Source organism: Pleurodeles waltl, chromosome 3_1 (genome assembly GCF_031143425.1).
Source record: "Pleurodeles waltl isolate 20211129_DDA chromosome 3_1, aPleWal1.hap1.20221129, whole genome shotgun sequence".
NCBI classification, from domain to species: domain Eukaryota; kingdom Metazoa; phylum Chordata; class Amphibia; order Caudata; family Salamandridae; genus Pleurodeles; species Pleurodeles waltl.
Window position 1 is genome coordinate 1,921,371,455 of NC_090440.1, and position 12,538 is coordinate 1,921,383,992.

General features: G+C 45.5%; 1 protein-coding gene across 3 annotated transcripts in view; it reads right to left on the reverse strand.

Moving 5' to 3' along the window:
* SMG6 (SMG6 nonsense mediated mRNA decay factor) overlaps positions 1-12,538 on the reverse strand; it is an 890,340-nt gene that overhangs the window by 394,126 nt on the left and 483,676 nt on the right. For all 3 annotated transcript variants that reach the window (XM_069226152.1, XM_069226151.1, XM_069226153.1), the window contains one exon: positions 10,529-10,706. In XM_069226152.1, the coding sequence (XP_069082253.1) occupies positions 10,529-10,706 (178 nt within the window). The remainder of the gene's footprint in view (positions 1-10,528; positions 10,707-12,538) is intronic.

Genomic DNA, 12,538 nt, shown 5'->3' on the forward strand with positions numbered 1-12,538 from the left:
GAACAATTTGTTTTCTGAGGAATGTGGCAACTACTGCTAGGCATTTTGGGAATACTCTGGGAGCGGTTGTTACCCCGAATGTTAAAACCCTTGAATTGATAGTGTTTTCCCCGCAATGACAAATCTGAGGTATTCGTGATGTGCTGGATGTATGGGAATGTGAAAGTAAGCATCCTTGAGAACTAAGGCTGTCATGAAATTGCCTTGCTTTAATAGGGGAATAACATCTTGCAGAGTGACCATATGGAAATGCTCTGAAAGGATGTATAGGTTGAGAGGTCTGAGATCAAGAATTGGTCTTAGTGATCCATCTTTCTTTGGTACAAGGAAGTATAGGGAATATACTCCTAATGTTTGTTGAGACAGGGGCAATGGTTCCACAGCCCCTTTGAGAAGAAGGGATTGAACCTCTTCTTTCAAAAGAATGAGAGGGTTGTGTGAAAGTTTGTGAAACTGAGGGAGGATATTTGGTGGAGTGGAAATGAGCTCTAGACAATACCCATGTTGGATAATAGGTAGAATCCACTGATCTGTGGTTATTTTGGACCACTGGGGATATACATTTTCTAGTCTTCCCCCTACTGTAGAGGTGTGTGTTGAAGGAATCTGTAAACAGTCACTGCTGTGTGCTTGAGGCAGAACCTCTAGAAGTGGATGCCTTACCTCTGCCTTTGTTATGTGCACCCCTGTAAGAGCCTCTGAAGGAACCCTCACTGTAAAAGTGTGTTCCTTGTTTGGTCTGAAGGTAGAAGGCTCAGTAGAAGATGTTCTGAAACCTCCCCTTAATTGTGGTCTACTTAAATTACCCCTACTTGGTGTCGTTAGTAGGACCTCCATAGCTTAAGCTGTGTCTGAATCTTTTTTTTAAGCTTGTCAATGGTGGTATCAACAGCTGGTCCAAACAAATGTTCTTTATAGAAAGGCATGTTGAGAACTGCCTGTTGTATTTCTGGCTTGAAGTCTCAGCATCTCCGCCAAGCATGCCTTCTTATAATAACACTGGTGTTTACACCATGTGCTGCAGTATCCGCTGAATGAATCTAATAGAATTGTTTGCGATGGCCGGCCCTTCTGAGACTATCCCCTGACCCCTTTTTAAATATTTCTGTGTAAGGTACTGAAGCAATTCTTCCATCTCTTCCTAGTGGGCCCAAAGTGCCTGAGAATTTGCCTTCTTCCAATGGTTAGCAGCTTGTGCAGCTACTCTTTTCCCTGCTGCATCAAGTTTTTTGCTCTCTTTATCAGGAGCATCTCTCCTGTGGACTGACTATTAGCACGCTTTCGTGCTGCACTTACGACTATAGTCAGGAGGTAGTTGTAATTTAATAAATATAGGATCTGACGGTGCTGCCTTGTACTTTTTGTCAATCATTGGAGTAATAACCCTTGCCCTAACAGGTTCTTTAAAAATATCTGTGGCATGTGTAAGCATACTTGGCAGCATGGGTAGGAAATTACTCTGTGAGTGTTGGTCAATGTATCAAAGAGGAAATCCTCTTAAATGGGGTCAGTGTGCATATGTATGTTTTGGTAGGTAGCTGCCTGTGCAATTCCCTGGTTATAAGCGGTTGCATCTTCAGGGGGTGAAGGCCTTGCTGGATACAAATGAGGATCATTAGAGAGTATGTGATCTGGATCACATAAATCCCATGGATCTACATCCTGTGGACTTCCACCTAATTCATCTCCATGAGGTGATGATGACCCTTGTGGAGAGAACTGTGGCTGTATGAAAGATGTAGGAGACTGTGGTGGTGGTGGAGTAAGAGGCAGTGCAGGAGAGTACGGTGAAGAAGGCTGAGGATGATCTGAAGCCTTATCTTTATCCTCAGAGACTTATTTAGGAGAAGGAGCAGTGTCCAATGTCTCTTGCAAGGTAAGTCTCCTTTTAATTGGAAAAGGAGGAGAAGCAGCTATTTTCCCTGTTCCCTTCTGTATATGAATTTGGCGCTGATGAACGTCCATTAGTTCTAGAATTAGCTCCACTGGTCTAGTTGCTCCAGATGATAGAGTGGAGTCCTTGGAAGTCATTGTCCTTGTTCCGAAGTTTTCAGAATGGAAGCCTTTTGTCGGATCGAAGGTATTGGCTTTGAAAGCAATGTGGAAGACTTCTTTCTAGCAGCTGAAATGCTCAGATCGAAAACCCAACCCTGAGATTGTGTGGGATGCTTTTGAGTCTGTGGTCGATGCTGAAGACGTCTGGGCCTTAGCAATTTTCAGTGCCAAGCCAGAGGGCGGGGCATCCAAATGTAACTTTCGGATCCGACCATGGCCCGAACGCAGTGGTGGACTGACGATCAGCTTAGATGTTTTTTTCAAAGTCTTTAGGTGGGAAGTTGGGGCAGAGGTACTCACATGCTGTGCTGCCAGAATTGGCTGACTCTTGATTCGACGTCTGACTCAGAATCTCGAATGGAAAGGGCTGCTTGATGTCCGATTTCCTCCCGTGCATGTTCCTCTCCTAAGATGTCGGAGTATCAGCCGGTTTTTACATTGCCATCTCTAACTGAAAAGCTCTTTGGTCCTGGAGAGTCTCCTTAGATCATAAAGGCCTACAGGCGGCGCAGTTCTCTTCTTTATGTTCCAGGGACAAGTACAAGTTACACACCGGGTGTTGATTGGTGAGTGGAAATTTTAAATGGCATCAAGGAAATGGAGTCCTTTCCATCAGCCCTGCAAATTTCGCCAGCACTTGAAGGAGTAGGCCCAAGAAGGGCTTTGACGCCCGAAGGGTGGTGGACCAGCCCCGACACAGGAATATGGATCACGTACTTTAAGTTTGGGAAAACGCAGTCGAAATACTATACTGCAGCTGAAAGAAAGATGTTAGGGAAAGTTCGGGAGAGACTGAGCCGAGAAATATCAGAGTGAGAGGAAACACATCCGAACCAAACGGCAGAGAGAAAACAATCTAACAAAGGACTCCATGCCCATGTGCACTATCACTGAGAGAAGTAGTCACTTGACTTCGTGACTCAAAAAGATTCTTCGGACAAAAACAACTTGCAACACTCTTCGAGCCCAATACTAGATGCCAGACTTATGCAAAACATGTATCTATCTACAGCCACACATGCCATCAAACATATTGTTATGGTCGAGGGATAAATAAATATTGTACCTCGTGGTCTGGCCAAATATATTTGGTGTGGCAGCGAGGACAGTTCTGTAAGTATGTCTGTTCCATCACCAGTGCAGCATTCTCAGGCGATGGAGGTGTGGAAACAGTGTTGGACTTCTGAGATGGGCCCTCAAGGCCTTCCGACAACTACAGAGGTCTTTGGAACTGTTGAAGGCTCTTTCATGGGACCTCACCTTAGAGGTATGAGTCTCTTGGGTCAAAGGAATACTCATGACCCTTGGCATGGTCTTCATAGGACGGCTGGTCTTTGGCACCAGGTCAACTTTTCTGCATGTATTGGCTGTCAGATTCGCTGGATGACAGTCTTCTGCACTGAGTCAACAAGTTCTGAATTGGAGGGCTGGTCATTGGCACCAGATCAATGTCCTGCATAGGCAGATTGTCAAATTCACCGATGGGTGGGCTACTAGGTGTGCTGGGTCCTTAACACCTTGCGGCATCAACATAGGTCTTTTGAACTGTTGAAAGATGTGCCAATTAGATGGGAGATGATATAGATGCTAGGGGAGCTCAACACATGGCAGTTTATAGTAACTGAGCAGGTGTATTAACAACACTGACCTTGGAGCCCAAACTGTGCATGTCTGAACCTGATGGCATATAAGTTTAAGCTCTGGAGGTGGGGGTATAGAACCTGCCCCTGTGAGAGGAGGTCTGCCCTCTGAGGGAGAGGGAGCAGAGGGCACAGTGAGAGGTAAAGAAGGTCTGTGTACCACTTCCTCTTGAACCATTCCAGGGCTAATAATATGACTTGGGCCGGGCCTTGGCAAATCTTCCTCAAAACTCAAGGAATCAAGGGTATGGGGGAAACACGTAAAGCAGATGGAAGCCCCAGTCCAAATGAAATGTGTCCGCAAATGTCGCCTACATTGGATACTTGAGGCTGCAGAACGACGGAGAGTGAATGTTCTCATGAGTGGCAAACAGGTCTATCTGAAGGGTCCCCCATAGCCAGAAGATATGAAACACCCCCTTCGGATAGAGACACCACTCGTGATCATCTGAAAAATGCCGACTGAGACTGTCTGCACGTACGTTTAGAATTCCAGCCAAGTGATTTGCCATGATGCAAATCTGATGGCCCAGAGCCCAGGTCCAGAGTCATAGAGCTTCTCTGCAGAGAAGATACGACCCTACATCTTCCTGATTGTTGATGTACCACATTTCAGTAGTATTGCTTGTCAAGACCTGCACTAACTGACCACAAATGGAAGAGAGAAAGGCCTTAGTTCCAGTAGATTGATATGAAACAATCTCTCTTCGGGAGACCATAATCCTTAAATCCCCAGATGTGCTCCCCATCCTAGAGTGGAGGCATCTGTCATCACTGTGGCCACTGGAGGTGGAGGACAAAACAGCTTCCCTTGAGACAGAATTCCGTCCACTCCCCACCATCGAAGAGCCACTGAAATGTCGCTGGAGATCTTGATCAACTCTCTGAGATCTCCATTGTGTTGAAACGACTGCCTGTGGAGGCACCAATGGAGGGCCCTCATATGCCAGCGTGCATGGGCGACTACCAGAATGCAGGTGGCTGTCAGACAGAGCAGACATAAGTCCTTCAAGAGTGGGCACCAGAATCATAGCCTAAATGTCCGAATCCTCTGAGGAGGAGGGTCAGAACGTATCACTGTAGTGCCCAGTACTGCCCCTATGAACAGGGTGCACTGAGAGGGCTCTATGTGAGATTTGGGCACATTGATGCTTAAGCGCAAGTTGTAAAAACAACTGAGTTGTCAACTGCAAGTGACACAACACCAACTCTGGAGACTTAGCTTTGAGCAGCCAATCATCCAGGTAAGGGAATATGGGTACATAATGAAGCGAAAATACTTCCTGTGCGACTGCAGAATAGGAAATGTGAAAAAACGCATCTTGCAAATTGATTAAAACCATCCAATCTTCCTTGCAAGAAGTACCTGTGGCAGGGTCAGCATTTTGAATTTCTACTGTTTGAGGAACCAATTCAAAACCCTGAGGTCTAGGATCGGATGCAAACGGACGTCCTTTTTTGGGAATCAGGAAATACAGTGAGTAACATACCTGACCGCTTTACTGCTCTGTAACCAACTCCATTGCGCCCTTTTGAAGAAGCGATTGGACCTCCTGTTTAAGCAGCAGAAGATGTTCCTTGGAGCAAAAACTGTGTTGGGGAGGGAAAGGTGAGTAACTTCCTGGAAGGGTCGGGTGAATCAATTTTCTACAATATTCAAAACCCACAGGTCCAATGTTATGGACCTACTCTTTGATAGAAAAAGGGAAAACCTTCCTCCCACTAGCAAAGCATGCTTCAAGAAGGTGAAACTTGGCCTGGTTTCCTGTGACGTTGGCTGGAGAAGAAGAGAAAGAGGAGGGGGAAGGCTAAATGGCGGGTCCTTGTAGTCTACCGCTGCCACATGCTCGGTAAGACTTGTAAAGCGTATTGGAGGACTACTGCTTCTGCTGGAACTGCTGTCTGCCATTAAAAGAGTAGTTCTGGCCAAACCCCTGGAACTTTCGAAATGGCCTGTAGTCTCTAGACTGAGACTGAAGGCCTAAAAATCGTGCTGTAGCTCTGCTGTCCTTGAATCTCTCCAAATCTTTGTACAATCAAAAGGCAAACCCATCAGAGTGCATTGCATGTCTGGCAAAAATCCACACACCCTCTGCCAAGCATGTCTCTTTGTAGCGAATGCCATTGTACTGGCCACTAATCAGCCGTGTCCAGGCCAGACTGGATAACCAGCCTTGCTGCCACCTGGCTGTCATTTAACAATTCTACAAAGTGCCCCCTGAATATCATCTGGCAATTTTGTTATCACTGTCCTGGCAGAATCCATCAAGGCGTGAATGTATCAGCCCAAAAAACAAGTAGCGTTGGCCGACTTAAAAGCCATACTCCCTGAAGAAAACACCTTCTTTGCGAATTGCTCCATCTTCTTAGACTCCCTGTCCGCTGGAGAAGTTTGAAGGACCCTGGAGTCAACTTCGAGAAACAGGAAGCCCGTACCACCAAACGTTCGGGTAAAAGATGACTACTCAAAAACACAGGAACGCCTGGAGCAGTTTTGTACCTTCTGGCAATAGGTTGAGACACTGCAGGGGTTGGCAAAGGATTCTGCCAAATGTCCAACGCAGGCTAAGTTAAAGCCTCATTAAAAGGCAATAATGTATTATCAGGTGGCCCAACTGTGCTACTTGGTAGAGTGGCAGCGGCCGAGCACTGTTAAACATTTTTGTTTTATTGACCAAGCCATTGCAAACGTACGTATATGGAAAATTCCCTGGCTCCTCAAGAAACACAGCTCTCAATAAGTTTATATATATCACCAGTGGTCAGGGCCATGGTGGGGACGTGGGATACAGTATATGTCTCCAAAAACCTTCCCACACAAGTTTCCCTGCTTACACTGATCATAGGGAACTCTACCTTCCCCTCAGCACTACAGGGCCCACTTACCTGCCCTGGCAGGAGTCAAACTGCAAACGAGGAGGGGACCTGTTTGATACACAGGGTCTACTGGACTTCCCACAGCTCCAACAAGACTATGGCCCTTTAGACACAGAATACTGGTGCTACACTGCGGTCCGACACTGGGTTACACACCCAGAAATGCATCACATGTAAGCAGGCCTTTAACAACCTTTGAGAAGTATCTCCTTATCAGGAGTGATGATAAACGCATTCTTTCCGATATCTATACTTTCCTCAATACGCACACTCCACACATCATCATCTCCCCTGCCCCCACCCATTGGGAACTGAAATGCAAGAGATAGTTCTCAGATAAGGAATGGTTAGATATTTTATATGAGCCCGCACTTTGGCCTGTAATGCATCTGGGAAGGAGACCTTTTTTAAACTTGCCCACTATTGGTACTACACAACTGTGTGCATCGTGAAATGGAAGCAAGGCAGCGATGACCACTGCTGGCGCCAATGCAACCACATAGGCACATTGGCCCACCTACTCTGGCACTGCCCTAAACTACATCGCTACAGGGCAGACGTGCTGACAGGCATAGACCTGTGATTCATCAGCTGACATCTGCTCTGCCTTTCAGAGATCTTGTAGGCAGTTGGCAGAAAGACGTTTCTTCAGTTCAGCCACTTCCACAGACGTAGGGCGTCTTGTCACATGACCTAGGAGTCCATTTCACTCTGCTCTTGGCATGGCCGTTATGTTGTTCGTGAGAATGCTGGACCCATTAAACCTGAGGTTTCACTGCAGGGACCAAAAGCTATCTTGAGTTTGGGATAAGAAAGATGCATGAGGCTAGGTGTCCAAGAACACTCAGAGATGGGTTAACTGAGACCCAGGATTGATCCCAAAGTATCTGGATCATATCCTGAATGTCCCAAACTCGCTGCAGTAGCAGAAAGGCTTAGAGCGCCGCTGTGTCCAGGACAACCCCTATGAAAGTAATCATCTGCATGGGGCACAGGAGGGAATTCAACTTGCTGATGGAAAACCACAAAGATGTCAGTAATTTAGCCGAACTGAGGTAGTCTACGGATAACTGCGGAGAGATAACCTTCAACAGCCAGTCATCTAGGAACAGGAACACATGTATCCCTAAAGATGGGCAGTGATCACAGCCATCACTTTCGTGAGCACTCAAAGAGCCAAGGTAAGGCAGACAGGGAGCAAGGCAAGTTGCAAATTTCATCCATACCAAAATGTAGATAATGCCTGTGGACTTCAAGACAGGGTATATGATACACATCCTGCAAGTGTAGGAACACCATACAATCTCCTGGGTAGAACGAATCTTAAGTAGGGTGAGCATCATGAGTCTATCTTTCTACAGAAAGGCATTCAGAGGGTGGAGGTCCCATATAAACCTGAAGCCTCCGTTCTTATTCGGGGCAAGGAGGTAGCATAAATACCACCCCTTCCCTCTCTTTGAAGCTGGCACCCGCTCTATGGCAAACTCAGTCAGTCAAACGTCCACATCCTGAACCAAGGCAGCAGAAAAATGCACTGACAGTTGCTCTGATAATGATGGAAAACAAGGCAGGTGTAGCCCATTTCAATAATTTGAAAGACCCACCTATCTGCCTGTTGTGATGGATCTCCAGCCAGGGAGGAAATGTCATATTCTGCCTTCAGTTAGCTGAGCTTGGGCCTTTGAAGGCATGTTAAAGTGGTTTGACAGCCGTTGTACTAGGGAAAGAAGAGGCAGCGAAGCATCCCTGTTGATGTGAGGCCCTTCTGCCGCAGTCACAACCTCTGCCCAAACTAACTTGGCATAATGCTGCTGCAAAGGTTTGGAAAGCTGGTGTTGCTGGTAGGCTACCGTCCTTTACTAACCCGTAAGCCTTCTGTGCTCTTGATGAAACTTGGCAGGAGACAAGGTTCCAAGCATCATGCCATGGAATCACTGTCCTTAAATCGCTCAAGTACTTAATCAGTCTTCTCCACAAACAATCTAAAGCCATCAAAGGGCATACGAGACAAGCCAGCTGATCACATCCAGGTGTGCCTTCTAATCACTATACTGCAGCCAATACCTCTACCAACTCAGTACATAGTGTCCAAACCAGCATGCAAAACATAATTTGCTGTTTCCTGGCCCTCATCTATCATTTGAGCCTGTGAGGGTCTGAGGTCTTCCTGGATGGCCACCAAGATTTCGTTGACCATACTCCATAAATCATAGGTGCACCTTTCCCAAATACCTCACATTCAAAGCTCTTAAAGCAAAACTAGCTGAAAAGAATAATCTCTCTCAGGAGGCATCAATACATTTTGACTATCCAGAGGATTGGTTGGAAAAACATTAGGGATGACTTTACTCATCGGTCTGTAAGAGCCTCAGAAGAAGTTACACCTAGCTGAAAGATTTCAGTTAACAAGTCTTTCTTTGTTTCAACAGTAGGCAACTGTAAATCAAGCTCTTCTGCAGCCCTTAGTGCAACTACTGAAAAGTAGGCACTCCTTTCAGATCGTAGTCCAAGTCTAATGATGTATCTAGCCCACTGGCATTTTGTAAATAAAGGAGGATCAGGTTGTCTGCTTCCTAATCATGTCAGTGCCATGTGGAAAACTGTGCTTAAAATTGTGTCAGAATTAGATCCAAATATAGATAGTACTGGTATCGAGGCAGATGAAGAGCCTTGTTGCTAATCTGTGACCTCATATTTCGACATAGGCTGGCAGCAGCAACTCAGGGTTGGATGCCAGCATTGAGTCTGGGTTCTGGGCCTGTGCCTAATGAGTCGCACAGAAGGATCTGGGTTTGGACCCGGTGGCCGCAGTGAAAGTATGAACCGGTGCGGGTGCAGGCATGGTTCTCACAAGGTTAGTTAGGGCCAAGGAAGGGCACATCAGTGGAAGTTCAACTGGGGCCTATCATGACTCCATTAGGCCAAAGGCTTATCAGAGGGTGTCTGAAACCTCAATAAAGGCTGTAATGTACTCCAGGATCAGTACCAGCCCCAACAATTCAGGATGTGTCAGGATCAACTGGTAGATCAGATCAATGGAAGATGCTTCTGGTATGTGGCCACTGAATAGGAACTCTCACGCTTTCTCGCCTGAATTCAAGTGATGGAATGGGATCGAGTTCCACTTGGCCTTCCTGTGTTTAGGACACATTTTTGACTCCAACTTAGTGAAAAACACTTAGTGGAAACAAGACTTCATGCAACACTTACCCATCGAATGGGCTTGTGAATGACCCTGTGTCTTGGAGTGATATCTATTTTCTGACCACAACCTCTTCTGATGTTTGGTGATATAGAGTTTCACCTACTGCTCCAAGATCAATTTCAGATTCAGGAGGGTGTGTTTGTCACGCAATTTCGAGCCATGACCATAGCCCAAGCACCAGAGGCACACCTTGTACGGGTCTGTGAACAATATCTGCTTCATTGAGTCACAGGACTGCTTGAATCCATCATGTTATTTTCGAAGGAGACACTGGGGTACGCACACTATAAAGTTTTGAAAGCCAACAAAGTTGGAAGTAGAACTCTGGATCCAAGTCGAAAGGCTTGGAAAGAAAGGAACTCAAGGCACACAAGGTTGCCTCTTAGGACCTTTGCTTCATCACTTTCAGGTATGGAACAGAGTTCATTGCGGAGCTACATGGCACTAACTATCGGCACCCAGGTGCACTGCTGAGAAAATTCTCCCTATCCAGTCTGGTGACTTAAGGTGAGGAATCCGCAGTTAGAAGTATCGATCAGAAATCTTTATTTTCAAATTATCTGACATTTACAAACGGCAGGTGAATGGTTAGTCAATACCACATATCTCTCAGCAACTGTAGAGGCTGTAATTACACGTTTATAACCCATACAGTATCTAATAATTGTGTAGAAAGGCTGAGCAATGACACAAAGTATATGAGATGAACATGGGTGGAATCTAAAGGAGTCGAAGAAAATTACAAACTTACTCCTTGGAGAGCACAAGGGAGGTAGGGGGTGGGTTCCAGGTAGCAGGGTAGCCAAGCATCCAATCTGACCACACCTTCACACTGGGTAGCAGCTCCTTCAAATCTGCCTGAAACGATGAGACCTTGATGTCGTCTACCTCATCTTCCTGCTCCTCCTCTTCCTCTACTCGAGGACGATCTACAAAAGAAAAAAGAAAAAACAGGTTACAATCAGAAAAGAAAATGGAAAGACACACACTTATTGTATAAAATCTCCTTTTTGCATGGTTCCTGGCCTTTTTTTAATACCAACCACTGCTGGGTTTTGACTGTGCAGTGAGAAACCACAAAGTAATGTAACAGTGCGTGAATTCCATTTAAAACATGAAGAGTTATTGTATGATTCATTATATGAGTGTTTTTCAATGCATGTGTCATAGGACTCTTACCATAGGGGTAAGACTGCTTGGTTTTGGGCAGCAGCACCACCACGTGTGGGTCAGTCCCACAATGACTGGAAGCTGTCGGCCTGACCTTCTCGGCTAGCTAGCAGCACCTCACCCAATCCTAGAAAGTAAAGGTGATTTGTGACAGCCTAAAAACATGACACTCGGACTCCTCAGGGAAGACGTGGTAGAACACATCTTACCCATTTCTCTCATTTGCACAAGCCTCACACATGCGAAAGCAGACAAATGAATGCAGGATAGGTTTCAATGCATTTATGGAAAGAACTACATTCTATGATAAAAAGTAGGAGCTGCAATTATTAGCAAGATAAAACATAACACAGTAATAATTGTGACTGTTAGAGTAAAACAGATAAACAGTCCCAGCATCCTTACCTAGTCATGAGTCTAAAAATTCCTTTCCTACACTTCTAGCATCTAACATGAGTGCATAGCAATGTTAGCCCTTAGCCCTGCTTCCAGTATGCCTGGAAAGGCAGGGGTCTGCCTGTTGTTCTGCTGGCAGTCCTCTCAGTTGGCTGGAGAGACAAGGCCAATGTCAGTGCAGCTGTTGACAAAGTGGCACGCAGTGTAAAATGGCTGGCTGAAATGCCCTTCTTTGACCTGTGTGGTTTTTATATAACAAAAATGTGTTGTGTTCTGAGAACAGGCCTGACGTAATACTATGTCTATGGTGAGAAGGTTGACTCCATAACTCTTGGACTGGCAATACCAAGTAAGCCATTATGTGTAATGACAGCCTTGAACAGAGCACAGAGCGATATGTCAGGCAAAGAAACTAACAACAATGCTTTTGCAGAAAGGCAGCTGATTAGAATATGAAAAAGCAAGCTGTACTAAATTATAAGAAAATAAATAATACAATAAAATGTGCATATAGGTAAAAGGGCACAGGCTACAGGGTCTCCAGCTAAAATAACGATGCCCAAACTAAGCACTAAAGGGAACCCCCTACACCCTCCTCATTATTGGTACAAGAGTGTAGGGTCCAATACCTAAAATGAATTATACCAAGACTAACCAGTTGAAAGCGGACTAAAAATATACATAAAAGAGATTAAAATGTCCAAGTTGACAGGCAAACCAAGCTGAGACGTGCAGCCAAATTCAAAACAGGACAACATGAATTTAAGAAAAATATCCAAACACCAAATTAACAGTAATCATGATCTCGCAGGTATCCAAAAGCATTGATGGAAAGGGAATCTAGGAAGGACCCCACTTCTGCAGGGGATAAATCCACCAGCCCATCAAACAAAAGGTGGAAGGAGAACGTGATCCATTGTTTCAGCCTCAGCTCCAACGAGGGGGTAGCTTTACGTGCAGTGCCAGATGTTGAAGCAACAGAAGCCAGCAAATCCAAAGGGAGGCTCATAGAAGGCATCCTGCAACAACTGCAATCTCAATGGACAGTTCTGGCAATGAGTCCTCATCAGGAACATAATCAGATGTAGGTCCAAAAAAGGTACATGTTAAAAGGCAAGACTCACTTCCAATATGTGTACTTAGGGGCTCCACAAGCATCAGAAAATGGCTGCAAACAACTGAGAACTGGTCGTAA